This window comes from Lissotriton vulgaris, chromosome 9 (assembly GCF_964263255.1).
Source record: "Lissotriton vulgaris chromosome 9, aLisVul1.2, whole genome shotgun sequence".
Classification (NCBI taxonomy): Eukaryota; Metazoa; Chordata; class Amphibia; order Caudata; family Salamandridae; genus Lissotriton; species Lissotriton vulgaris.
In genome coordinates, this window is record NC_141697.1 from 274,870,018 (window position 1) to 274,896,434 (window position 26,417).

At 46.5% G+C, this 26,417-nt stretch overlaps 1 protein-coding gene across 1 annotated transcript in view; it reads left to right on the top strand.

The window, feature by feature from the left end:
- The window catches only part of AHSA1 (activator of HSP90 ATPase activity 1), a 214,090-nt gene that overhangs the window by 94,055 nt on the left and 93,618 nt on the right, over positions 1-26,417 (top strand). Inside the window, exon 6 of the mRNA XM_086937559.1 lies at positions 13,588-13,719. Within this exon, the coding sequence (XP_086793685.1) occupies positions 13,588-13,719 (132 nt within the window). The remainder of the gene's footprint in view (positions 1-13,587; positions 13,720-26,417) is intronic.

A 26,417-nucleotide genomic window follows, 5' to 3' on the forward strand; every position in this document is an offset into this window, starting at 1 on the left:
GGCTTGCGTTTGGAGACTTGAATATGTTAACACCAAAAGTGTTGCGGCATTACCAGCCAAAGGCGATCCGTGCATGGCTCGGATAGCGTCCGGGCTGCTGCTTAATCCCCGTTTAAAATACCCCGCCTGGAGTGCGCTTATGCCACCCCTAGCTCGGCACAGCAGACACTTTGATGTGGCCGGGGCGGTTCCGTGTGCATTGCACGGATGGCTTCTCACTCACGGGCCATGGGAGTGGGACTCCCTGATGGTCATGTGGCTGCAGTGAGTGTTACTGTGCTCACTGGTTGAGGCACCAAACGTTCACTAGTGATACGGCCTTGGAGGTGGGTATTTGTTTAGCCACTGGCTGGTGTGTTTAACTTTTGTCATAACACACTCTGCAGAGAGCTATGCGCAGTATGCATACACAAGGAGGCCGGGAGCAGAGCTTGCCGTCTTCTTTGGGTCTCGAAATAAATCTGAGTGATAGGAAAACTGCGACTGCTTGCGTTAAACGTGACCTCGATGTGATGGCGGTCGTTTTGGACTAAGGCTTGCACCAAGTGTGTGTGTGTAGTAGTGCTATGATGGTCTGCCACTGCTGCTGCTTAGTCGAGGTAGTATAGCATGCCTTTGGCTTTCTCTCTGTTGAAGTCCCTCTGGACAGACTTTTATTGCCTTATGTGTCTATAGCGTTGAATACCATGGTGTAGACGCGTCGAGGCGCTTACTTAGGTTCAATCAAAAGAAACTGGTACTCATGTAATCGGCCTCAGAAGAATGACAGGCTGAATACACTGCAATCATCATCGAACTCTACTTTTGGGGGATGGGACTAGGCTTGCGCGTCATGCAGCTGAGCTATCATTCGGGCCAAATTTGTGATCTGCGTACCTGAAAGCGCATCGCGTGAAGCTGGTGATCACCTGATGTCATGTTCTATTGTTACCATTTGTATCTTGTGGGCGCCATTGATGTTTTGATGGCAGCTCCTGCCTGTTGTACATCTGCCAAAGCAAATATTTACTGCCGGGCACTCAAGTGCTCAACAGGACAGGCCTGGTGCGCCTTTTCTTCAGCTGCCTGCAGCATATTGGCACTGTGGTGAGGGCTCCTGACAACCTAAAATGGTGGACATGGTGGTTTCATCAGAGATCCGGAGCACTTGAGAAACAAGTGGTTTTGTGTCTTTGTTTCTTATTTAACTGTCTTTCTTCGTCTTCAGAGAAGTGCGTCTTGAACGGGTGATACTTTGCACACACACGAGGGGTAAAATGAAGCTCCTTTCTAGGTACACGGCATAGCATGATGCTAGTGTCTCGTTCGTTAAATCTCGCAGGATTTTAAAAATTGTTTGTAAAGAGTGCATGCAAAATGAGTTACCCGTGGCCGGCTCCTTTTGGAAGCCACTGATAAGTTAACAAGTTCGAACAGCACACTTTTCATGACAATTTGCGTGTTTTATGTATGACATTCGCATGCACTGTATTTCATTGTCATCATTCTGCATGTATCTGGGCTCATAGAAGCGTTCAGTGAGTGACATGTGGCAGGAGAGAAGCACGTTGACAAGCAAAATGAAGTCACCTTGCCACTGACTTGGCTGCCGTATTTTCCCTAGAAGCCTAGCGAACGTGGGGCCTTTCGGCACACCCCTTCGGGGCAATACTTGTGAGGCGGGCGGGCTACAGTGCTATGTCCGTAGTTTACCTTGTATAGATTGGGGAATTAGCCAGACCTACATTGGCTGCGGTTGTTTTTTCACACAAAGAAGAACATGTGTGATGGTGTTAAAAGTTCATTCTTGCATCGCGAACTCCACCTGATCATTCTGTTTTCTCCGCATTTCTTCGCTTTAATGCAGTTCTTCAGCTGCCTGCGCGCTGCCCTCCATATTACTGTTCTGCTCTTTCGCCTTCTCTTGTTTCTCTCTCACTCATCTCCTCTCTCAACCCCTGCTTGTCTCCCTGACACACACTGCTTTTTTATTACAGCTGTTCTGCCACGCTGGTTGTCGACCTCCCCTTCTCCCCCCCCCCCCCACTATTTCCTTTATTTTATTTATCCTGCATACCACGATTGCCAGATCAATATAGAACTTTGGGTGGAGGGGATCACAGTTGATGTTAGTTGATGGCTCTCTGGCGTGAGTTTGGGACGGCACAGACCATTCTGGTACTTCAAAAAGGCCTGTTTCCGCGGAGAGGAGGAAGTGGGGGGCGGCGTGGGGGGTTCACATCAGCAAGATCTTTGTGGTTACCATGATTCCTCTCTAAATCGGTGGCACTCCATGGGTTGTGGAAGCAGTTTGTGCTGAGATGTGGACCATGGTTGAGTGGTGTAGTGAGTAGTGAGTGCAGAGTAGTGAGTAGAGTAGTCAGTAGTGAGTAGAGTAGTGAGTAGAGTAGTGAGGTGAGTAGTGAGGTGAGTAGAGTAGTGAGTAAAGTAGTGAGTGCAGAGTAGTGAGTAGAGAAGTGAGTAGTGAGTAGTGAGTAGTGAGGAGTAGAGTAGTGAGTGGTGAGTAGTGAGTAGAGTAGTGAGTGCAGAGTAGTGAGTAGTGAGTAGAGTAGTGAGTAGTGAGTAGAGTAGTGAGTAGTGAGTAGAGTAGTGAGTAGAGCAGTGAGCAGTGAGTAGTGAGTAGAGCAGTGAGTAGTGAGTAGAGCAGTGAGTAGTGAGTAGAGTAGAGTAGTGAGTAGAGTAGTGAGTAGAGTAGTGAGTAGGACATCACAGGCAGCAGCTGTGCAAGCTTCTTACACTCACAAGGAGACCACAGGCAGCTGAGGTGCAATCTTTTCCCACTCACAAGAACGACATCACAGGCTGTTGAAAAAGGTAGGGCTAGGACCTTTCTCAAGATTTGCCCGGCGCTAACCGCCCTTGTACCATTCAAGTTTACCAAGCAATGAGGCAGGCGCCGGAGACCAGAAGGCAGGAAACAGAAGTTTATTCCGACGGAGCAGAACACATCAGATCAGACAACAAGGTATCGTCTCGAGGTGCTCTAACAAGTGAGCTGAGACTCAGCCTTTTATACCTTACAAAACACTTGGCATTACAGTCACAGCATTGTGAAACAAAGAAAAGATAACCCCATAATCCTCGTGTCAATCCTACCCCACATGTGTTCACAATAGGGACCCTTGACCTGCTGATAAGAGAGGGGGCAATGACGCAGCTGAATGTTCCGCTGATTATTAGGATGTGTGCGCCTGATCGTAGCCCAGGGGGTGGGGAGACCAGGATCAATAGTGGGTCCTTTGAAGAGGAGTGACTTCATACAATAAAGTGCAGTAAATGGTATCCTCTGGCTTAGGCGATGGCCTCGGACATGTGTGGTCAGTCGGACTCGGGGGAAGGGGTCATCAAAGGAGTGGCATTCATGCCACGTGGACAATCGAGCGCGGAGGGAAGGCTTGTCAACAGTGGGGCATTCATGGAAGGAAAGGAGGTGTTGGTCAGGCGCGGCCGTGACTCCCAAGGACAGGGTCCTGCAGAAGGAGAAGGTTTATGACTTGTCCATGTGAGGGAGAAGGAGGGGGTCAGGGTGCGCGCAGGGTCAGAGTCGCACAGAGAGAGAGAGAGGTCTTATGACCCGTACATGAGAGAACAGGGGCAGTCAGATACAGCTGGGGGGCTATGTCAGCTGAGGCGAAGGATGCCTCTTCAAGAGGGAAATGGGGGGGGGGGTGGTGCCTGGGTCAAGCAGGAGGGTTGCCTTTCATAGCAGGGTCGCGCAGAGTGCTGGGTTTCATGGTCTATGCATGTGAGAGTGGGAGGGGGGTGCTCAAATGCGCGCAGGAGGGAAGCCAGTGATTCTAATGAGTGGGCAAGAGGCCAAGGTGCCTAAAATGGCTGTCATGTACATATGGGCACGGGCTTTCATTGGCAGAATGATGCGGTCAACATTTCAGGGTATACGTGGTGCCTACAGGGAGGGGGGACGGGAGAGGGCAAATGAACGCCGCTTAGGTACATTAATTTTGCTAATTTCCACAGTCGCCGCTTTTAACATAAGCGAGTTCATTTTCCTATTCTTCCTAGTTGATGGGCGTACATATAAACAACAACAGTTCATTTTCCTATCCTTCCTAGTTAAGGGGTGTACATATAAACATGTGGTTGATGAAATAGCATTTGTCAATACTAACATATTGCATAAAAATCATGAACAGTTGATGTGATGGGCAGAATGCAGCACATAGGAAATTGCATTTGTCGAGTTCCTATCATTTCAAAAGCACTACATAGCATAAATGTTTCTGACTTAAAAATGTGACCAATGAACATTTTGACCAAGCAGTTGAGGGCGGAATTCAGTTCAATACACAAGATCTCTTCGTCACAGTGTCTTTTAGCAGTGAGCCATCACTGGTAGGCTCTAGTCCGTGTCCTTTCGTTGGCGCTGTTGAGCACCGGCGGTGGAGCTATAGGTCCAGCTCGGGTCTTATCCTTACGCGTTGCAGGGTGCAGTCAGTCCTCTGCTGTTAGACCACAGTCCTGTTCCCTAACCAATCCGTTTAGTGGTGCCTTATGCTCGGCACCTATATTTCCGTGGCAACACCCTATTCCCACCCGAAGGCTGTTCTTCCTTTTTGACAAGAAGTCACATGGAAAAGAGGGTGTGTCGTTCAAATAGTCGATGGGAGTGAGAGGGCGGAGTGGGAGCAGATTTCCTGGGACACACCAAAAGGACCAAGGGAGCAATGGATAACAAGCAAGCAGGCCCATCAATCGGGCTTGAAAAGGGGGACGGAGGCTCCAGGCACACGTGGGTTGGCGGACGGCGAGCTTCAGGACAGCCCTTCATCCTTTCTTTTACCGCCTTTGAAAGTGCTGCCTCGTCCCGTTTCTTGTTGTGCTGCGGCTCCACCTTTGGTCGAGGTCGCATGTGTCCCATGATCTGCGGCCAGGCTGTGCGTTACGTCCGGCCCTTCTCCTCCGGTGATTGAGTATCTTTAAATGGGTAAAAACAAGTTTTAGAGAACTGGCAGGAGAAGAGATTTTTACATCTGAATTCCACTCGCAATCCTAGCACCTGGCGTTATGCTCATTGGTCATAGTCAGAAGTCTATTACCATGAAGTAAGTAGGTGGGTATTTCTACTGCGTTCGCACCAAGTCTAATCGGCGTTCGTTCATGACATATATGGACAGAGGTCAGACTCTTATCACCTGCGTATTTCAACAAAAACCCCAAGATTGACAACATTCAGGGGAGACTCGTCCTTCTAACCCGAGCCTGAACAGTCTTACATTTCCCTTTAGAGCTGGCTAACTCTTTCAAACGGAGCGGGGTGCAATCATTGAAAGACAGGGTCAAACAGGTTTTTCTCGAAGGGCGGCAGTTACTCATGGTCATCATATATATATATCGGGGACAGTAGCCGGGGTCAATCAAGTGGGGCTGGGACGCTTCGGGCATTCGCGCTTAGGTGCAAAGGGGTGGGGCAATCTGGGCATTGGGGGTCAATCTGGACGTTGGCGCTTGTCTCTAACAATTAAAAAAATTAGGATGCCATTGACATATAGTCCCCCTTATAAAAGGGCCAGATTAGGGGACCTTAGTCGTCTCACCTGTCCTTTCTTTCTTAGCCAATTCGAGTTCATTTATTTTGTAGAAAGGAGAGGTAGTAATATGGCAAATCACAATCATTTTATTATCTGTCAATTTCACCGAACACCTTTGTGTTCACAGAGTATCCAATCAGACTGGTGCCAGCGGGGCACAAAATATATACAAAAAAAGGAAGATGGAACAGGGGGACTCTCGTAGAGAGTGAGAGTCGTCCGCAACCTAAACGAGCTATTCAGTACACATATGACATGTAGAGAGAGAGAGAGAGAGAGAGAGAGAGAGAGAGAGAGAGACAGATAGAGGGAGAGAGAGAGATCGAGGGGAGAGAGAGAAAGAGACGTGTACGGCAACAGGTCGTTTAGTGCATTCATAACACAGAACGGTAGGGGTCAGGTAACACGGAAACACAAGACAGAGGGAGGACATAAAACTCGTACATTACATACACACAAACTCAGACAGGGGAAGGCAGTACATGTGTTACATACAAAAAGGGTTCATGACAAAACATAAAACAGTTATTGGCCAAAGAGAACTTCTGCATGCTGCGCATCTTTAGTATCCTATTTATCTATGTGCTTAGCTCTTTTTACCTTTTTCCTCCTTTTTCTCTCAATTACTATCTTCGTGAGTGTTCTCAGTCGCTAATACTTACACCGTGGTCAGTCGATCTGAAATTAACCTGGTCGCGCTATTTACCCATGGTTGGATCTTAAACCATTTTTCAGTTCCTTCCTTTGGTGGGAAGTTCTCCAGGCTGAGGCAACGGCTAGTATTGATCGGGAGATCAGTCGGACAGCTTGGCTAGATCTATAATGGTGTGAGAAGGGGGGCAGTACATTTTGAACATCAGCAACATTTCTAACTTCCCAGACGGGTGGTGCCTTGGTAACCCTTACCCATGCACTCTTCTTTGTCCTTTCCCTATCTAGTCAAAACGTCTAGTTACATTATCTAACGTGTTATTTCGAGTCAATTTTCGTCATACAGTACCCGTCAAGTTTCTATGTCAGTCCATCCTCCCAGTCGCTACGTTCTAAGGAGGAACAGTCATGTTTAAGTCTACGTCTTTTAAAAACTTATCGTCATAAGGACTATGCACATATTCCCTCCTTCCCTTTTCGTCGGTGGTTCAATCATCGTTCTCCCATACTTCAGCCGATGTTCCAATGCGACCTGCAGAAGGGAGGAGAAAGAAGGGGTGGGGGGGGCAGCATTCAAACCACATCAGCATGTAGTAATCTGGAAATGTTTTTACCTACCACATACTCGACCTATCTCCACGTAGTGCATTTCTTTACCATCTCGGCGTTTAAGCCCAGAAGGACCAGTAATGTCAGGTATATGATATCTACATAGGTTACTTGGTCGCAACCCCTTTTGTTGGGTGCAAGGGTGGCGGTCAGGTGGCATTGTGGTGTCGTTTTAAGTGTGTCTAAAACATTTTTCCAGCTGCCTGTGACACATAATGTAGCTGCTAAATATCTGGTTCTTTTTAACCTTCAGCTTTCATCATACTTATTCTTTTGCTCATAGTAGCAAAACATTCGAAACTCATTAACGCAACCACTACAACTATGCTTTCTTTTTCAAAATACTTTTAATAAAAAAGTGTTGATGTATAAATACAGGCCTACAACCCAGTGGACCGGCCACGGAGCAGATTGGAACTGTACACAAGAAGAACGAAGTTGGTGGCAGTTCATTGCATAAAGTGCAGCAGTGCAATAAAATCGTATCAAACTTCCCTACAGAGCAAGCATGATGCATGTCAAGAATTCTGTTTTTCAATTAATTCATTAATTCAGTATCCAAATGCTCATTCACTGTCTAAATTACACCAGTTCATTTTCCCAAATCATAATTAGTACCCACCCTAAATCAGTTCATTGTCCAAACACATGATCAATATCTGTCTTACATTGCTTTCTTCTCTAAACACATACTCATTATCCATCCTATCGACTTCCATTGTCCAAAAATGCACACGTATCTCAGAGCATCAAGATTCGAGCAATCCGGGTGAACAGGGCAAAAAGTTTTGTTTCGTGTATCGGCGCCATTTTGGGCAAGGTCAGGCAGGTTCCGGTATAGTCAGAATGTTTCCAATGACTCATGGTTGGACCAGAACCTTCCGTTGGCAGTTCAAAAAGTTTTGCGTAATGTGGTAACAGTCTAACAATATGGACCATCAGTCAAAGAGTGGGGAGGGCGGCAACAATTTTCCTACCGGGTCACTCTGGTGTCCCACCGGAACTGAACAAGTCTGTACCTTGGCTGTGTTTTAGCCATTTCCAAACTGAGGCTGGCGCCGGCAGGAGTGCGTCGATGTCGCGGTTCCCAGTGAGGGGGGCAGGGGCGCCCATGAGGAGGGATCGGGGTGCCCCCCCGGCTCTCATAGAATCTTCAAGATCGAGGAGAGAAGGCATGGAGCGTGTGCCCGTCCTGGGCAGAAGACCGTTTTTTGTTGTGGACCCTCTTTAAGTAAGAGCGTTGGGGTGTCGCTGGAAGCCTCCACCTGAAGGGAGGTGGGGGAGGCTCGTTCGCGCCGCCTCCCCCTTCCAGCGACCCCGCGCCGTTCCTCGGCTCTGCCGCTTCGGTATTGGCCGTGCCGGCTATTGAAGATGGGGGGGGTGGTCGGCGGCTGAGGCAAGACAGCCCCCCCCCCTTCCTCTTTGATAAGGTGGCGGGACTACCTCCAACTCTCCAGAGGTGGACATGTGGCGGGACTACCTGTAACTATCCAGGAATTTGACATGTGGCGGGACTACTTGCAAGCGCCGCCGTTCTCGCTTTTGGCTTCGGCCTTCTTCGCGGGTCGGACCAGGCGAGAGACAGAGGGGGGGGGGTGGTCGGTGGCTGAGGCAAGACAGCCCCCCCCCGTGGCCTGCAGGGCAGCAGAGGAGGAGAGAAGGAGAGGCCATCACGGTTTTCTGGGCCGTCCGCCCCACAGCCTCCCCTTCCGACTGCGTCCAGGCGAGCCCCGCATGCCTCGAGGCCTCGCCTACCGGATGGGCGTAACCGCGGACCTGTGGCACTTCGGGAGTTTCCGGGATGGGGGTAGGTACCTATTGATTTGTATCTATTTCACGTGACCGTTATTTGGGCGTGGTGGGCAATGAGGCAGACATGTTTAGGGCAGGAATAGGCAACGGAACCTAGCTACCTCGTGGCTTGCCTGCTGTCAAACTTGTCTTCCCTCGCCATTTGTATGTTTCTTATTACGGGTTGTTTCTAGCGTTTCTTATTTTATTTTTAGCGAAGTTGATAACTCCTCAGTGGCCTACTGATTTCGCTCAACTCCTTTTCTTGTATTTTTATGCCATAACCTATTATAAGCTATAGCGACTAGTCCATGCTTAGTGAACATGTCCTTATTAGGGGTGCCCTCCAGTGGAGCTGGATGGTTCATCTCTAATAAGCGGTCCGGGCTAAACAGGCTACCAACCAGTGGGGAGAAGATAGGCATGACGGTTTACACCGGGGACAAAAGTCTGCACTACCTATCTTATCACGGCGGGCAAAGACTAGACAGAATATTTCTATTCTCCGTTGTTTGCCGGCGGTGAATACCTCAAACGAACCAATACCGAATAATCGGCCAATCAAACAATTCAGTGGGGAGAATAAGTGGGCACGAAAAGTTATCGCTACCCACTCTTTCTCTACCTGCAAAGAGAGACCTTGTTCTTCCCTGTTTGCAGACAAAGAATCTCCAGACAATAATCCACGAACAACAGTTCGGGAAACCGTGGGGGAGGAAGATAGGCACGACAGATTACAACGGGGACAAAAAGTCTGCGTTACCTATCCTTCACTGCTTGCAAAGAGAGAGCCTGTTTGTTTTTCCCCGTTTGCAGACAGTGAATCTCCAGAGGTTTCAACAAAGCGTAATACTAGTATTATCCAAACAAAACAATCTTTTCTCAATTCGTCGTGTTTACACGACCTTACCCGGACCGCGTGGACGGTTTCCTGTCTCCTGGATCCAGCGCCCGATCGTCCTCTCTTCTTCGTGATGCCCGTGGCACTCCTGATGGTTCCCAGTCAGGACCGTGGATCACTCGAGAGAGGTCTGTTCAGAACTAGTGAAGGTCGGATGATCGGCTGTCAGACGAGGGTCTATCGGACACGAGCTCTCCCGATCGTTGCAGTCGTTCACTCTGTCGTCGGGACCTCTCCCACTGGATCCACGTGTCGCTGATGGGCCCCACGCTTTGGGACGCCAATTGTTGAAAAAGGTAGGGCTAGGACCTTTCTCAAGATTTGCCCGGCGCTAACCGCCCTTGTACCATTCAAGTTTACCAAGCAATGAGGCAGGCGCCGGAGACCAGAAGGCAGGAAACAGAAGTTTATTCCGACGGAGCAGAACACATCAGATCAGACAACAAGGTATCGTCTCGAGGTGCTCTAACAAGTGAGCTGAGACTCAGCCTTTTATACCTTACAAAACACTTGGCATTACAGTCACAGCATTGTGAAACAAAGAAAAGATAACCCCATAATCCTCGTGTCAATCCTACCCCACATGTGTTCACAATAGGGACCCTTGACCTGCTGATAAGAGAGGGGGCAATGACGCAGCTGAATGTTCCGCTGATTATTAGGATGTGTGCGCCTGATCGTAGCCCAGGGGGTGGGGAGACCAGGATCAATAGTGGGTCCTTTGAAGAGGAGTGACTTCATACAATAAAGTGCAGTAAATGGTATCCTCTGGCTTAGGCGATGGCCTCGGACATGTGTGGTCAGTCGGACTCGGGGGAAGGGGTCATCAAAGGAGTGGCATTCATGCCACGTGGACAATCGAGCGCGGAGGGAAGGCTTGTCAACAGTGGGGCATTCATGGAAGGAAAGGAGGTGTTGGTCAGGCGCGGCCGTGACTCCCAAGGACAGGGTCCTGCAGAAGGAGAAGGTTTATGACTTGTCCATGTGAGGGAGAAGGAGGGGGTCAGGGTGCGCGCAGGGTCAGAGTCGCACAGAGAGAGAGAGAGGTCTTATGACCCGTACATGAGAGAACAGGGGCAGTCAGATACAGCTGGGGGGCTATGTCAGCTGAGGCGAAGGATGCCTCTTCAAGAGGGAAATGGGGGGGGTGGTGCCTGGGTCAAGCAGGAGGGTTGCCTTTCATAGCAGGGTCGCGCAGAGTGCTGGGTTTCATGGTCTATGCATGTGAGAGTGGGAGGGGGGTGCTCAAATGCGCGCAGGAGGGAAGCCAGTGATTCTAATGAGTGGGCAAGAGGCCAAGGTGCCTAAAATGGCTGTCATGTACATATGGGCACGGGCTTTCATTGGCAGAATGATGCGGTCAACATTTCAGGGTATACGTGGTGCCTACAGGGAGGGGGGACGGGAGAGGGCAAATGAACGCCGCTTAGGTACATTAATTTTGCTAATTTCCACAAGGCAGCAGCAGTGCAAGCTTCTTACATTCACAAGGAGACCACAGGCAGCAGAGGTGCAAGCTTCTCACACTCACAAGAAGGACATCACAGGCAGTAACGGTGCAATATTCTCACACTCACAAGGAGATCACTGGCAGTACACACCACATGAACACACTCCATAACACATAGCAACAATACATTGGCATTTACAATGCCATTAGCTCAAACTCAAATAAATCCGAGCCCGATTGCATTTCTAATGCTTGTTTTTTATTGATGTGTAATGACCTTGCCCGTTACTTCTCTCTAGTGCTGGAAGCAAGCCATGGTCTCCTATATTACAGAGTCACTATTGGGAGACATTTTTTTTATAAATCTTTTTATTATTTTAAAAACAAGGAAAAAGGAATAGACATATCCGGTGCCATACATTCATACATAATAATAGGGTGCACAGGTACAATGACAGGATAGACGTGAAGCAACAGAAGAATCGCTGAAACGCCTGCGCTAATAAGTACGAAGCAGGATTTGTGGCATTACAATCAACAAACAATTTAAGCGCATGCCCTCAGAGCCCGCCCGCCCATAAAATCAGAATAGTAGAAAAAGCATGGCAACCAGACACTGGAATTTAAACAAAATCAGGATATTTCGCTAATATTACTTATAAGGGAGAGACAAAAGAGAAGATTGAAGAAAAGAAAACCATAAGAACGAGTACAGAAAGAAAACAATAAACCCATCCCCCCCACCCTGCACCCCTGCATATGGCTATCTCCTAACCCTAACTAGCAGTGTGCCTGTCGCCCCGACTAACTAGGTTCTAAAAATAGAAAAGAAAAAACATTTCCATATGGGCTCCCGGTCCCCTTCCATCACCCCCCCCCCCCCGCCAAAGTCGAGCATCCCCTATGATGAAAATACAATTTTTTATCTGTGATCACAGAAAAAGTAAATTAGGGGTAGCAGTGATACACGGCCCAGCCTCTCGTGAGACCAACAGTTACGAATCCCACATCCATTAAGGCCATAGTACCAATCCCGGTCAATCGATCTCAGCCTTGGCCCTTCGAACCATCATGCGAGCGAACCCCTCCCGGTAGGACCACTACTTCTACAGGAGAATCAAAGTGCAAAAAGAATCTGAAAAAAGTCAGTCCAAAACAAATCAAAGTCAGTAATTCCTCAAGAACTCCCATCAGCACAGAAACGTTCCCTCATGGACGGATAGTCCCAATGTTGTTTTCTCCACCATCGTACGGTCACCAAAGAGGGAAAGGATGAAACAGAAGTCCAAGAACAATCACCAACAGGAGTCTCCGGGAAGGGAACGCCAATCGATTCTCCCAAAGTCAGCAATGATGGTAGGTGTAATAATACGTTCGAAACACCAGGGTTCATGATTCTCAAGAGTACCAACCGAGGGCTTCGGCGCCTCTTGTCGCAAGGGATCCTCGTCCAGATTCAAAATGGTCGTCATGTAAATCGTTGCTGGCAGCAGTTCCGGCAGTGGAGCAGGGTCTGGTTCCACACACTCCTTCTCAGATAAGCCCATAATTATTTTGTGAAGCAGGGCATCCATATGTGAATGAAATGCCCCGATGGCTGCCAATACTGTCTTCAGTGACGGCTAGGGCTCCGTCCGGTCCATTTCTCCTCGCTCAGTACCAATCGTATTCACTTCCCCAGAGAGCCCGATTTCTCCGGGTGAACAGATGGGAGCGGAACGGACGGGTGACTGATCAGTTTCTGCGACAGCAAACTGCACTCCGAGCGAGTGAAGACCCCGACACACCGAACCCCTGCGGCAGCAAACCGGATCTGCGGGAAAGGGACCTCCACCCACAGCCACTGTCGTGCCACGTCACTCCTCCCTCGATGTTAGTCAATCAGAATGATCGCCGTCAACATCGGGCGAAAAGACCTCAACTGCGGTAGACCGGACCCTGCTTGATTCTCACGGCCGATGTTGTTCAACTGCACCCCAGCTGGGTCAAAACTCGAGGCCCCGGCTCTCCTGCTGGACTAGGCCGCAAACTTCAACTCGACACAATTCCATCAACCAAGCCGATTAAGATTTCGGGATTGCACCATCAGAGTGTGCATCGGTTCATCTACATGGAGGTCGGGCGTAAAAACAGGATTATCGACAGGATCATCTGGCAGGATACGGAGGTCGGCGGAGCCGGGAGCCTAAGCAGCCATCTTGTTTGCTAGCGTAGCTCCTACCCCGGGAGACATTTAAAGCTTGATTTCCACACTGCACTGTATGTCCTCTGGGATGCAGCGTGGCCTAGTCGCTAAATTGCTGACCCTAGCACTGGTAGACTAAATTGTAATACTTGCTTGGGATTTTTACTGGTGTGTGTGTGAGTCTGGGCTCATGGCTGTATCTCCTTGCGGTATATATTGTAAATGCATAATTTGGTTAGATCACAAATTAACAATATATGTATCTCATGCCAGTGTGTTCTTCCGTTCATCTCCAGGCACTATCACCACTTATTTGTTGTCATCTTGCTCCTAATGATCTTTTTAGTGGAAATAATTCATTGATTAAATAAGTAGTAAATTGTATGTGCTATAGCTGGGTAAGATCATCTCCTGGAATTGTAACCATCTGTTTTCAACTATGGCCTCCTAGGTTGCTCCTACCAGTAGCACCACACAGTCGTGTAACCCTGCCGGAGTGAAGATCCCAACTTGCAAAATCAGTTTGAAGGAGACCTTTTTAACGTCACCTGAGGAGCTTTACCGAATCTTTGTAACTCACGAGGTAAGAACTTGAGTCCCACAAATATAATGTGACTACTGGCTTCTTTTTTTTGAGTGGGCCTGCTCAGTTAAATGCCCGGTTAGTTAGTCAAGGTAATACAAGATTTCACAATGACTATTCAATAATGACGGTAAGGCGCAAGACCAGGTATGCACCAGGGTATGTTCCAGCAAAATTTCAAAAGAAAAAATGTATCAGTTCCAGCGCTCTTCTTCCTGTGGTTTACCGTCCAAGCCACGAAGTTATCCGTCAATATAAACTAGATGGGAAGGAGCGCCAAATTCGAGATTTATTTTCCAGTCCAATATTGTAGTCCAACAACTCTTTATTATGAGCTTATTCCAAAGTCCAAGATTGTCCAACAGAACAAAATGTATTCAATCCAGTGTAGTAAATTCAAAACAAAGATTCAATGTCTCAAAGTTCATGAGGTGAAAATCCCTTTAACACAGCCTATGCGTTTCGTCCTACTTGGACATCATCAGGGCTGCGAAATGATAAACAGAAAAATATAATCAAAATCCATCTTAATTAAAACAAACTAACAATCAGTATTAATATACAATATATTGTCCCATTATGGTACATGTTCATAGTTCTGATTCACATATGTAATATATGCCCACATTCATCCTGCCTATATTCCATTCTAACAAGCTTTATTTATTGAAACCAATATTAACAGTTTCGATTAAAGATCCACCTTATTCTTATAGCAGAAAAATCCTATAGATATCTACAGAACCTACATCTCTTTTCCCTTAATAAGGTTGCAATGCAAAAAAATAACATACCTTCATTCTTATATGATCCGAATTAATATATGACTTAATCATGACAAAAACACGAAGTTCAATCGTTAACACCTGTTATTATCAGATTATAAAAAGAGAGAAAGAAGAAAGAAAGCAAAATCAAACAGGTGGAATGAACTAAAATTAGTTATTTCGTTTTTATATTACATGATTTCTTAATTGGTTTTAGTACACTTTAGGGAGAAATAGGTTTGACTGAAGCTGCAGATATGGATTTCATTGTTTTGAGAAATGTGTGTGTGTGTTTGGGGATAATGTGCTAATATTTAAAATATTGTATGCAACAATGTGTATTATAAACACAAAGCAAATTGTTGTAAGGAAATTAAACCTGTTTCATTGCATGTACTTTTTTTTGTAGTACACCTCTACAGCGTAGGCCTAACAAGACATGTATAGAAAGAAAATTAAGTGCAATGTGAGACAGCTACTTTTCGCTGATGGTGTTCTGTTTACATGGTTTATTTTCACACACCAGGGAGAATTCATCTGTAGAATTTGCATTAAGCCTAGGCCTGCAAGTTGAGCTTGTCAGGTGTGCTGATAAATTTTGATAGAGCAGCACTGTCATTGTGAAGGAGGAAATTCTGCGTTTAACTTTTCATTTGTTTAGATAAGATAAATATCCTGCAAGTTAATTAAAGTACTGAATTATGGTAAATTAACTGTTAGACTTTTATTCTGTGAAATACAAGCTTTGAAACTAATACCAAACATTCAGTAAGAAGGCTTAACCATCTAAAATATATATATATATATATGTGTGTGTGTATGTATATATGTGTAATGTGTGTATATGTAGGAGTGTGTGTGTGTGTGTGTGTGTGTGTATGTATGTGTATATATATATGTATGTGTATATATATATATATATATGTATGTGTGTGTATGTATATGTATATATATGTGTGTATATATATATATATATATATATATATATAATATTCTGGTTGAAAACATTTTTTTGGGTCATAAGTACTGCACATGTGCCTGTTTGGTCCTCAAATAAACAAATTTGTTCTTGGCCTAGTGGGAAGTGCAGGTACTATGGACTGACCACTTAAATTAATATATATGTGGGGGGCGGGGGGCTGTTTTCATGTACCCTCAAGTGGATATTTCTGCCATTGTTGTCTGCCTTATCAGGAGCCTTACCACAAACACCCTGCTGATTGTGGGTGTGATGAGGGAAGACCTGCTGCCTCTTCGGAATACAGAGCCCAGAATCCCCTCCGGACATCACCTGAGCCCTGGCAGCACTATTTTAAGTAGGCTGCAGTCCTTGCCCCTACCCCACCCCCTATCCCCCTTCAATTTTAGGTCTCGCCTGGCGACCACAGCGCGAAAGCGCTGTTGCCAGCGAGATCTATTGTCACTGACTCGGAAGTGAGACAGAGATGGCCACACGCAGGGCTTTTGGTAATTGGAGCTCGTGCACACGCACGTATAGCAACGCGGTGTGCACATCTCCTGTCCCTCTTCCGTCCAAGCAAGCCAGCTGCATGCAGAAACAGCGCCTCGCAAGCCTGAATCCATTTCACTTTTGTTTTCCAATGCGCACGTGCGCTCAATCCGCTCAACACACCTTCACCCATATAAATATTAAAGAATGTCACAATGTACAGAACGATTTTCACGATGTGAAACCTGGCAAGCACTGTGAAAATGGGGGAACGGATGGGGCGTGTGTGCCAGTGTGTAAAGGGGAGGGGGCGGCTGGTCCTCACGCTACTTAACCTGTTAAACTCCAGACTGGGGAAGATTGAGGAGAAATTTCTCTCCTCATTAACAGAGGCCTGTTTGTGGCACATCTGGCACCCCCCCGAGAATGGCCGACCCTCCTGCTCCAGGACAAGCCCCAGGTCCTTCGGGGATCATATTAGGGAGGCTAAGGACCAAAGGAAGGTTACCTACTTAACGTGTTCAGTCCAATTGACATCGTCCAACATTCCCCAGCCCACTCCCCCCCGCCCCCTTGATTCCGTCACTTGCTTGTGCAAGTAACAGCCCCCGGAGGACAAACAGTATGCCCACTCGTGAACCCCAGGCTAACTTACAAACAACAGGATTAAGCGAGAGGCCGGCAACTGAGGCAGTCCAGAGTCTAGCCCCTCCACCAGCTGGCACAAATCCGTTGCATATACCAGACCTCCCCCAGCAGCCCTACCGTATGTCCCGGTCCTGGTCAAAGTACCCCCACTGAGTATGGGCTAAAGGGAGTCAGCAGTCATTTCCTCGGAAATGCATGGGTTGCATTCTGCGAGCAGCCTCTGAAGTTGTTTGTATGTCCTACCTCGGCGCTGGGCACCGTGTGTGTGCGCACACTCCGCTCCTCCTGGCATCAAGTTCCTTTCTGTCCACGCGCCGCTGTGGTTGCCACTGCTGCTGCTGTCCACGCGCCGGGGTCTGCCTTCGGGTGCGCGCGCCACTGCTCTCTCGCTCAGTGTTTCGCAGCGGGGGCGGTGCGCACGCGGAGGCACTAGTAGCAGGCAGGCGCCCTTCTTTGCACCGAAGGAGGAAGGCAAGGAAGTAACCTCAGCAGGAGGCGCTACAGGAGCTTCTGCCCACAGCAGGGTCCCAAGCCCATGTAAAGCCAGTGAAGGAAGACTGAGCTGCAGCACCTAAAGGAGGGAACTGCACTGCCAGGTGAGCCTCTGGGTTAGACACATTGGAAGCCCCGCCGGAGTGCTACTGTAGGGGTGCTGTGCTGGCAGCCTCCACAATGTACATTTGGAGTGTTTCTGATCCCCTGGTGGGGTGTTTGCAGTGACGCCAGATCCGTTCAGGCTCCCCTTCATGCCATCTGCCTATACTCCCTGCATCTGTCCCATTAATGTCGTCCCAGGACCTCAAGTTTGATTCGTCCTTCATATCCCATTTCTTTCTCTGATAGTCCACTGCTTCCCACGACCCTACGTCCATCATATCTTATGCTTTTTCTACTTTTTTTCACTCCCTCCTTACTCCAAAGACACACAGCACTCGCGGGGTCGTAGATTATCTTGTAAAAATTTGTACACAATTCATGAATAGTATGTTTGTGTAATGACAGTCTCGCTATCCCATTGCTACATTGATGAGATCGGGTTAATACATTTACTAAAAATTGGACTAGTGGCAGCATTAATATGCTGCAATTGCCGATCCACGGCGATATTAATGTTTTGGGTATTATTTTGTTACATGTGGTAACTAAATCCCTTTGAAATGTTCAAACAGTATGTAAACTGTATGAGATTAACACTCTCTAAGATGGCGCCCGCATGAAATTTTGAGGCAAAGTCCGTTGTTTGTTATTCCCGACAACCCTTGCACTTTAAAAATGGAGCCGCGAAATGTATTCTTTGACACTGACGAAGGGAGTTTTCCCGAAACGCGTCTGTTGAAATAAAGTTTGGCGTTCAAACGCTTCTACGACCCCGCGAGTGCTGTGTGTCTTAGGAGTAAAACTGGCAAGGACATCCTTTTGAAGCTTGAAAAAATATAAATATATATATATATAAATATATATATCTGTACCCTCTCCCTGCATTCTGTCATTACCTCCCCTACCACAGCCCCAGCAGGGAATTGTCCCACTTTAACTCTATGTACTGAAAACTGGAGGTTTCAAACTTAGTACCAGACTGCCATTGACAATCCCCATTGTTCCATTCCGTTCACCTGGCAAGCAATAGGTCTCGCATTTGCAAGAGTTTAGGCTATTAGCATTGTAAATCACAATGCCTTTTATCTATGTAAATAAAAGGCAATGACATTTACAATGCCAATAGCTCAAGCTTGCGTGAATGCGAGACCTATTGCATTGCAAATGCTTGTTCTTCATGATGCTGGGTTAAGGACTGCAATCTTTTGGGAATCTTTATCGATTTTGACTACTCTTCTGCCAGGTTTTGTTGTTTGGCACTGGGTTCACTTTTCATGACCCAGGACCCTTTTTGCAACTTCGCTTTGTGGAGTCTTATTTGTATATAACTGAGTACACACCCCTCGACAAGTTCGAAGAAAGTTCCTTCTGTCTTTTTGAAGAAGAGTAAAACTAAAGCTGTTACAGCATTGCATTGCTGTTCAAATCCTAACTTGGGCCTTTCTAGTTCTTTTATAGCCAACTCTATTAATGTTTTATCTTCCTCTTTGTGTAAATCTCCATCTGTAAAAAGATTGCCTATACCATATGTCTCCATTTGTATTAATCAATTTATGCCTTTGGCTTCTCCTCCGGAGCTGGAAATTCCCAAGATGGTATCTAAATCTGCTGACACATTATCATTTCTTCCTCTTCAGACCCCTTCTACGGATCTGAACTTGCTTGTGGGTACTGAAGGTAACCAAGTCTTTAATTTGGTATGCAGCTTGCAGACAGAAGTTTCTGCTTTAAAGGCACAATTATCAACACTGACTGCTCAACTAGAAGAGTTGAGGTTAGTAGTGAGGCCATCAATCCCCAAATATATTTGTCACATGCTCTTCTTGTACAACGCTTTCCAATAAAAGGAATAGTGCAAGAAACCAAATGGTTTCAAATCATTCTGCTGCTATCCCTCCTCACTTAGCTCCACCCGAGGTTGTTAAACCTGTATTTTCTTTGGCCTGCCCCCTGAAGTTGTGCCCCAACAGATTCCATTAAAATCCATCAAAACCAGACGTAAAGGACAGGATGTCCGGACACAGCATCATGATTATGCTTTCCCGAAAGGTCGGGAAGGGGGTCCCCGTAGCCGAGCAAGGAACACCCAAACAGGACATATGCCAGTATCTTCAGTTTATATGACTAAGGTCCCATTCTAACCAGAGTCTGCACATGAGGAAACGGAGCCTCTTATAAATAATTGTATCTTCAAGATACAAGCTGGACACCATTGTTACTTGGTTTTCCGCTCTGGCATTCTTAATGTGAAATGACTCCATGATTTCTCTGAGCCCTCAGGTGCTTTCTACTATATTAGGCTTGAGCTGAAGTAGAGGGTTTTGTGAACATGGAGTTGTGCTGTCACCTGGTAGATGAACCAACAACCAGGTTTAAATTTAACCCCCCAACATTTTGTGGCCCATTTCCCCTGATAAAGGGAACCAGCCAAAAACAGGATGAACCTCTGGGCATATCAATGGTGGACTAACTTGCAGAGTGTCCTATGATCATTAGTTCCAGCAGTGCAGACCAGTATGCCAATCTGGATTCACTGCAGCCAAATAGTGATTACCTAACTGTGTGTACCTCACTTGTTCCCGTACCCAGTGTCTCTGACTCCACTCCTTTCATTTTTGTTTCTAATTGGGTTCCCACAAATGTCATTGACAGCTGAAGAGACCATCATGCTGTCTCAGGAACATTGCACCAAGATAGTGATTCCCTAACTGTGATCCTGTGACTAGTCTCGGACCCCATCCTTTTTATTCCAGCTTTTAATATGCTTTCTTTGAATACTGATCAAGTTGAGCAATCTGTCCTGGAGGTGCTTTATTGATCAATTTGATATGTGTTTCTGCCAGAAACCTGGTCTCTTGACCCACCCCACAGATCGGGCTACATTACGTAGCACTGGAAAGGGTCGCCCCTCGGGTGGCCGCCATATTTGGGCTAAAAAAAATATCAATGTTTAAATATGTCTCCTACTCCCAATTTCACACGGCGTTATGGGTTGATCAGTTACAAGAACTGATGCCGTACTTACCACTTTTATAATGTTTATAATCGGATGGACAGGGAAGGGAGAGCGGCTGCGGCGATTTGGGACCTTACACAGGGCTTCTTTTGATTTCCATAACACTATCTCTGCAGAGGCTTTAATACAACATACGAGCCATGTGACATTGATAACTAATCACCTATAAGTGAAAAGGATGAAGAATGGGGAATCCCTGCTTTCAACACCCCTTTAGTGACGCGCTGGACCAGAGCTGCATATCGGCTCCTGTCCTTCACCCTAGCACATGGTCTAGCATATGTTCCAGCGCGTGTGGCTCTGCCCGTGTCTTTCCGGCCATTCCCCACCTATTCCATTTAACAAGCGCAGGATTAAATGAGGGCATGAAGCCTTAGGACAAGCGTACAAGAGACCTTATGAGCCTGTCTCTTACAGAAGACATACTGGACCTCAATACATCCAGCCCAGGGACAATTCCTGGTCTACAAAAATAGGGTTTGTTTAAAACTCTAGGAAAGTTCTTTTCACGTAATTACAAGCCCACCAAGACCTATTCCAAACCAAAAAACGTGGTATAATAAGGCATGTAATACTAAAAAAAAATGAACTTCGACAGGATTTAGTTATTGGTAATTCACAATTGATGTGTCTTAAAAGAAAGGAATAAAGGCTGGTTCCAGTAAGAGCACATAGGGAATGGGAATCAGAACTGTGGGGAGATATTTATGAGGCAGCCATATCTAAAGATACCAAAGCCTTTTGAAAGCTGGTAGCTAATAATAAGAAGGGCCCATTGAGGCTTCTAGCAGACACAATTCCTCCTGAAATATAGCATGCTCATTTTACAAATCTGTAGAGGCTGCAGCAGGGACCCCTGGCTGATGATACTGCTCAATCCCCCCTGTTGCAGGGATTCTGCTCAGACACAGAACTGTGCACAGAGATTCAGGACCTCAGTGAAATGTGGTGGACCAAAAAACTCACCTCAGTACCTAGAACCCCTAACCGACTAGCATCGGTGTCACATTAACTCTACGTCCTATTCAAAGGAACCATGATTAGACAACCCAGAACATGCGACTTGGGTTTCTCTCAGGAATGGTGGGAATCAGGAACACTCTTTTGTTTGTTATTCTCATACCAGTCCAGAACAGGAGTAAGAAGAGACATAGGAAAGGTTAAAATGTTTATGTTCGAAAGGTTAAAATGTTTATGTTCGAGGCATATGAGCTGCAGATTCTACACTTTGCATTAGATCGCCACCTGGTGTTGGGCTCGGATGATTGCATGTTGTTGTTGTCTTGGAAGAAGTCTTTGTAGTCACAAGATAGGTGACTCCTCCCTTGGACGATAGTGTGCATGGGCATCGGCTCCATCCTTAGATTGTTTTTTTCCGCCACTGGGTTCGGATGTAACTTTTCCTCTCCGGTTCGAAATCTACCTTAAATGGTAGTTCAATGCGAAAAAACTTTAGAAACAACTTCCGACAAACATCGACTCGACTTCATCTGTTCGATTCCGGTCGTCGACGTGGGCCATTGGGCCTATCCATGCCGTGAGGCCTACAACTCATGGAAAGGACGCCATTCAAAAGATGCCCCGAGTGTGGAGCAAATTATCCACACAGTGAACATCACAAGGTCTGTAACCTGTGTTTATCACCAGAACACGACTAATCCAGCTATACAGCCTGTGCATCCTTTCGATCCAAGAAGACCATTCGAGATCGGAGGTCCCGTCGACACGACATGCAGAGAACGGCTCCGGAACCGGTGGATATCTTCGACGAGGAAGTTCCGCTCGTCCCAGAAAAAGATTCAGATGATCTCCAAATCGTATCCGGGGACAACTCCGATGACTCCATTCCATCGGGTCAGCGCGTGAGTACCACTGTCCCTGCCCCATACCTGGCACCTAAATCGAAGGCAACGGTCAACACTCCGCCTCCGGGGCCCAGTCGAGACCGAAAAAACACTTCGAAAGCCCAGCCATCGAGCCCAGCTCCCTCTGCACAGAAACCGAAAGAAGTCCCGGCTCTGAAACCGTCTACTTCTAAGGACAAAACTATGAAGCCATTGTCTGCCGCCTCGAGGCCGACGAGACCGGCTTCTACTCCGAAGACAATATGTTCAGTACCGAAACCTACAAGGCCTGATTTCGATGCGCTCAAGCCCTCGAAACAGCCTACGGCTCCGAAAACAATACCTTTTGGTGCCGAAATCTACGGTAAAGGACACAATAACAATTCCTAAGGCTAAGGACAACCCGCAACCACGCCCAGAACAAAAAAAAATAAGCGCCGGCAAGGGTACCGCAAGGAGAAGAACTTTTCCAACCTGATCCTCTACAAAAGAATATCTACATTGCCCCAAAGACAGGTCATGTATCTACTACACCACACAGGAAGAGGAAATCAGACACAGCACCTACACCTACAGTGCCTGTCAAGAAGAAGGACTCTGCCACATCTCCCATGCACCCTTCTCCTATACTTCCTTCTCCTTCATCTCCCGTTCCTCTTAACATTTCACCTCAAAATTCTCCTGAACAATCTCCTCCTCGTTCTTCACCATATACAACTCCAAATGATGATGAGTACAGCATGGGGGGAGGGGTAGTCCCAGATTAGCCTTTTCCCTACCCTATTGATGATCCAGATTGGGAGTACCCAAACCCACAGGATGTGCCAGATATCCCTGACCCACATTCATATCCATCAAAACCTTCACCCCCAGAAGACCATATTGGTTTTGGGCACTTATTAAATAGGGCGGCCATCTGTCATGGCGTCACCATGCATTCAGATGAGGCAGAGGAAGAGTTTTTATTAGACACGTTTGAGCAATCACAAAAGTCTGTTCAAATTCTGCCTATGAATAAAGGGGTCATCAAACATGCTCCAGAAATATTTAAAGATAATGTACGTGCTAGGATTCTAAACCCTAGGATTGAGAAAAAGTACAGGCCTGCTCCTGGGGATCCTGACTACATTAAATGACACCTACCCTTAGACTCCCTGGTCGTGTCAAATGCTAGGAAAAGAGCAAATTCAGACATCAGGTGAAGCACCACCCCCGGATAAAGAATCTAAAGTGATAAATGCTTCAGGCAAGAGGATAGCTGCACAAGCTAGCAATACATGGCGTATAGCTAACACACAAGCCCTCCTTGCAAGATATGACAGGGCTCACTATGATCAGTTAGAGCCACTTCTACAACATGTACCTGACCAATATAAGGCGCAAGCAAACAACCTTATACAAGAAGGCAAGTTAATTTTAAATGCCTCCATCAAGTGCGCACTTGATGTAGCAGACACTGCATCTAGAGCTGTAAACACTAGTGTACTACTCAGACGTCATGCGTGGCCATTCAACCAACATCAATTGTTTGGACCAGAGGTAGACACAGCACTTGAGAAAATGAAAAAAGACATTGATACAGCCAAATCTTTGGGAGCTTTGCCATCTACACAAGCTAGAGGGTCTTTTCCTTGCTCCTTCTATAGAAGAGGCTCCAAACAGTATGGAGCAGACAATTCAGCTTCCTTCAAATCTAATACTCAGACATCCTCCAATAAAGGATATTTTAGAGGAGGCTACAGAGGCAACAACAATAAAGGAAGAGGTCGAGGTAATAACAATAATCAAACCTCTTCAATCACAAAACAGTGACTTCCCTCTGCTCCCCCAACAGCATTCCACTCCAGTGGGGGGCAGACTAACACAGTTCCTACCTGTCTGTAATTCCATCACAACAGACAGGTGGGTAAGACAAATTATCCAAAATGGCTACTGCCTCGAATTTACAGCTACCCCTCCACACATACCACCCAGGAAGCGTCCCTTCTTCGAAAAGACGCAATAGAAAAAGTTCCTTTACAACATCAAGGAACAGGGGTTTATCGTTGTATTTTCTAATACCCAAAAAGGACGGGACACTAAGACCAATTCTCGACCTCTGGCCCCTCAATCACTATATACACTCAGATCATTTTTCATATGATCACTTTACAGCAAGTGCTCCCATTGCTGCAGCAAGGCAACTTCCTTACAACACTAGATCTAAAGGACGCCTACTTCACATTCCTTTACATCCTTCTCACAGGAAGTATCTGAGGCTTGTACTGGAAGGACAGCATTATCAATTCAAAGTCCTTCCATTCGGGGTCACAACTGCGCCAAGAGTGTTCACAAAGTGCCTAGCAGTAGTAGCAGCACACCTCAGAAGACAACATATACATGTCTTCCCATATCCAGACAATTGGCTAATAAAAGTCAAGTCATTCAATCAGTGTGTCCAACACACATCTCAGACAATTCAAACACCGCACAACTTAGGGTTCACAATCAACTACACCAAGTCACACCTTCAGCCCTCTCATGTACATCAATATTTAGAGGCTACAATAAACACGTCTACAGCTCTAGCGTATCACAGTCCGGCAAGGATACAGAGCATTCAAGCCTTAGTCACAAAGTTTCAACATCAACACTCTCTTCCACCCAGAGTGTTCATGAGACTAATAGGCATGATGGCATCTTGCATCTTTATTGTACCATATGCAAGACTGCAAATGCATCTGTTACAGGAATGTCTATCACATCAGTGGAACCAGGCTCAAGGATAACTAACAGACCTGGTGTTGGTGGACAGCTGCACACATCGCTCTCTGCAGTGGTGGAACACGAAAAACTTGGCAAAAGGGCGGCCGTTCCTCGAACCTGTTCCACAAATAATGCTTAACAGCAGACTCATCTCACAAGATGGGGAGCCCATCTCCTACATCATACAACTCAAGGCCAATGGACCACTCAACAAAGATCACTACATATCAACCACCTAGAGCTACTAGCAATATTCTTAGCGCTCAAAACTTTCCAAGTACAAAACAAAGCTGTCTTAATCCGGACGGACAACATGACAGCCATGTACTATATACAAAAACAGGGGGGGGGGGCACTCTCTACAACTGTCCCAGCTTGCACAGAACATTTGGAGATGGGCCATTCCACAGAACATATATCTGTTAGCAGAACACCTTCCAAGAGTTCACAATCAGATAGCAGATCTGTTAAGTCGGCAAACTCAACAGATTCACAAATGGGAACTACATCCTCAAGTTCTTCTACCATTCTTTCACAAGTGGGGTCACCCAGACATAGATCTGTTTGCCACACAAGAAAACGCAAAATGCCCAACCTTCACCGCCAGGTTTCCAGACCCGCTGTCCAAGGGCAATGCGATATGGATGAACTGGTCAGGCAGATTTGCATACGCTTTTCCGCCACTACCCCTAATATCACTAATAGTGCGCAATCTACGACAACAGTCGCTCAAACTGATTTTAGTAGCTCCTACATGGGCACGCCAACCGTGGTATACAACACTGCTAGAACTATCCCTAGTTCCACACCAAAAGCTACGTCTGACACCATCCATGTTAACGCAGAACCATGGAGACTTCAGACATCCAGACCCAAGCCAACTGAATCTGGCGATCTGGCTCCTGAAGTCTTAGAGTTTGGTTATCTTAACCTACCACCAGACTGTATGAATATCTTTAAAGAAGCCAGGAGACCTACTACTAGAGAGTGCTATGCTGCTAAATGGAAAGGATTTGCCATTTACTGCAACAATAACCAAATTGATCCCCTAGATGCTTCCATCCAAAATATCATTTGCTACCTTCTACATTTACAAAGATGTAACTTGGCATATTTATCTGTACGCCTACATCTGGCCGCAATTGCAGCATATTTACAAAATAGACAACATCTGTCTTTTATTTAGAGTGCCAGCTATTAAAACATTTATGGAAGGATTAAAAAGAATCATTCCTCCCAGGTTACCACCCTCTCCAGTGTGGAACCTAAACATTGTTCTTACCAGGCTCATGGGACCACCTTTTGAACCTCTAAACAAATGTGAACTGCAATTCCTCCCATGGAAAACAGCTTTTCTGGTAGCTATTACATATCTCTTTATACACCCGCAACAACTCCTTAGCTGAGCTGTCCGCCTTATCGATCCGATCTGCATTGTAGGAAGAACGTGCTTTCCTTATCAGGACATGATCATTTTTGAGACTGGATTTGTATTCCGTCCCGTGAATAGGCAGATAACCGCTTCTCCAGTGTCTCTCAAGACAATTACATGCTGTCTTTGCCTCCCTCAGCTCCACATTGAACCAAGTGGCAGATTTTGTTCGCCTCGCAGACCCCATACTAGACCAAGG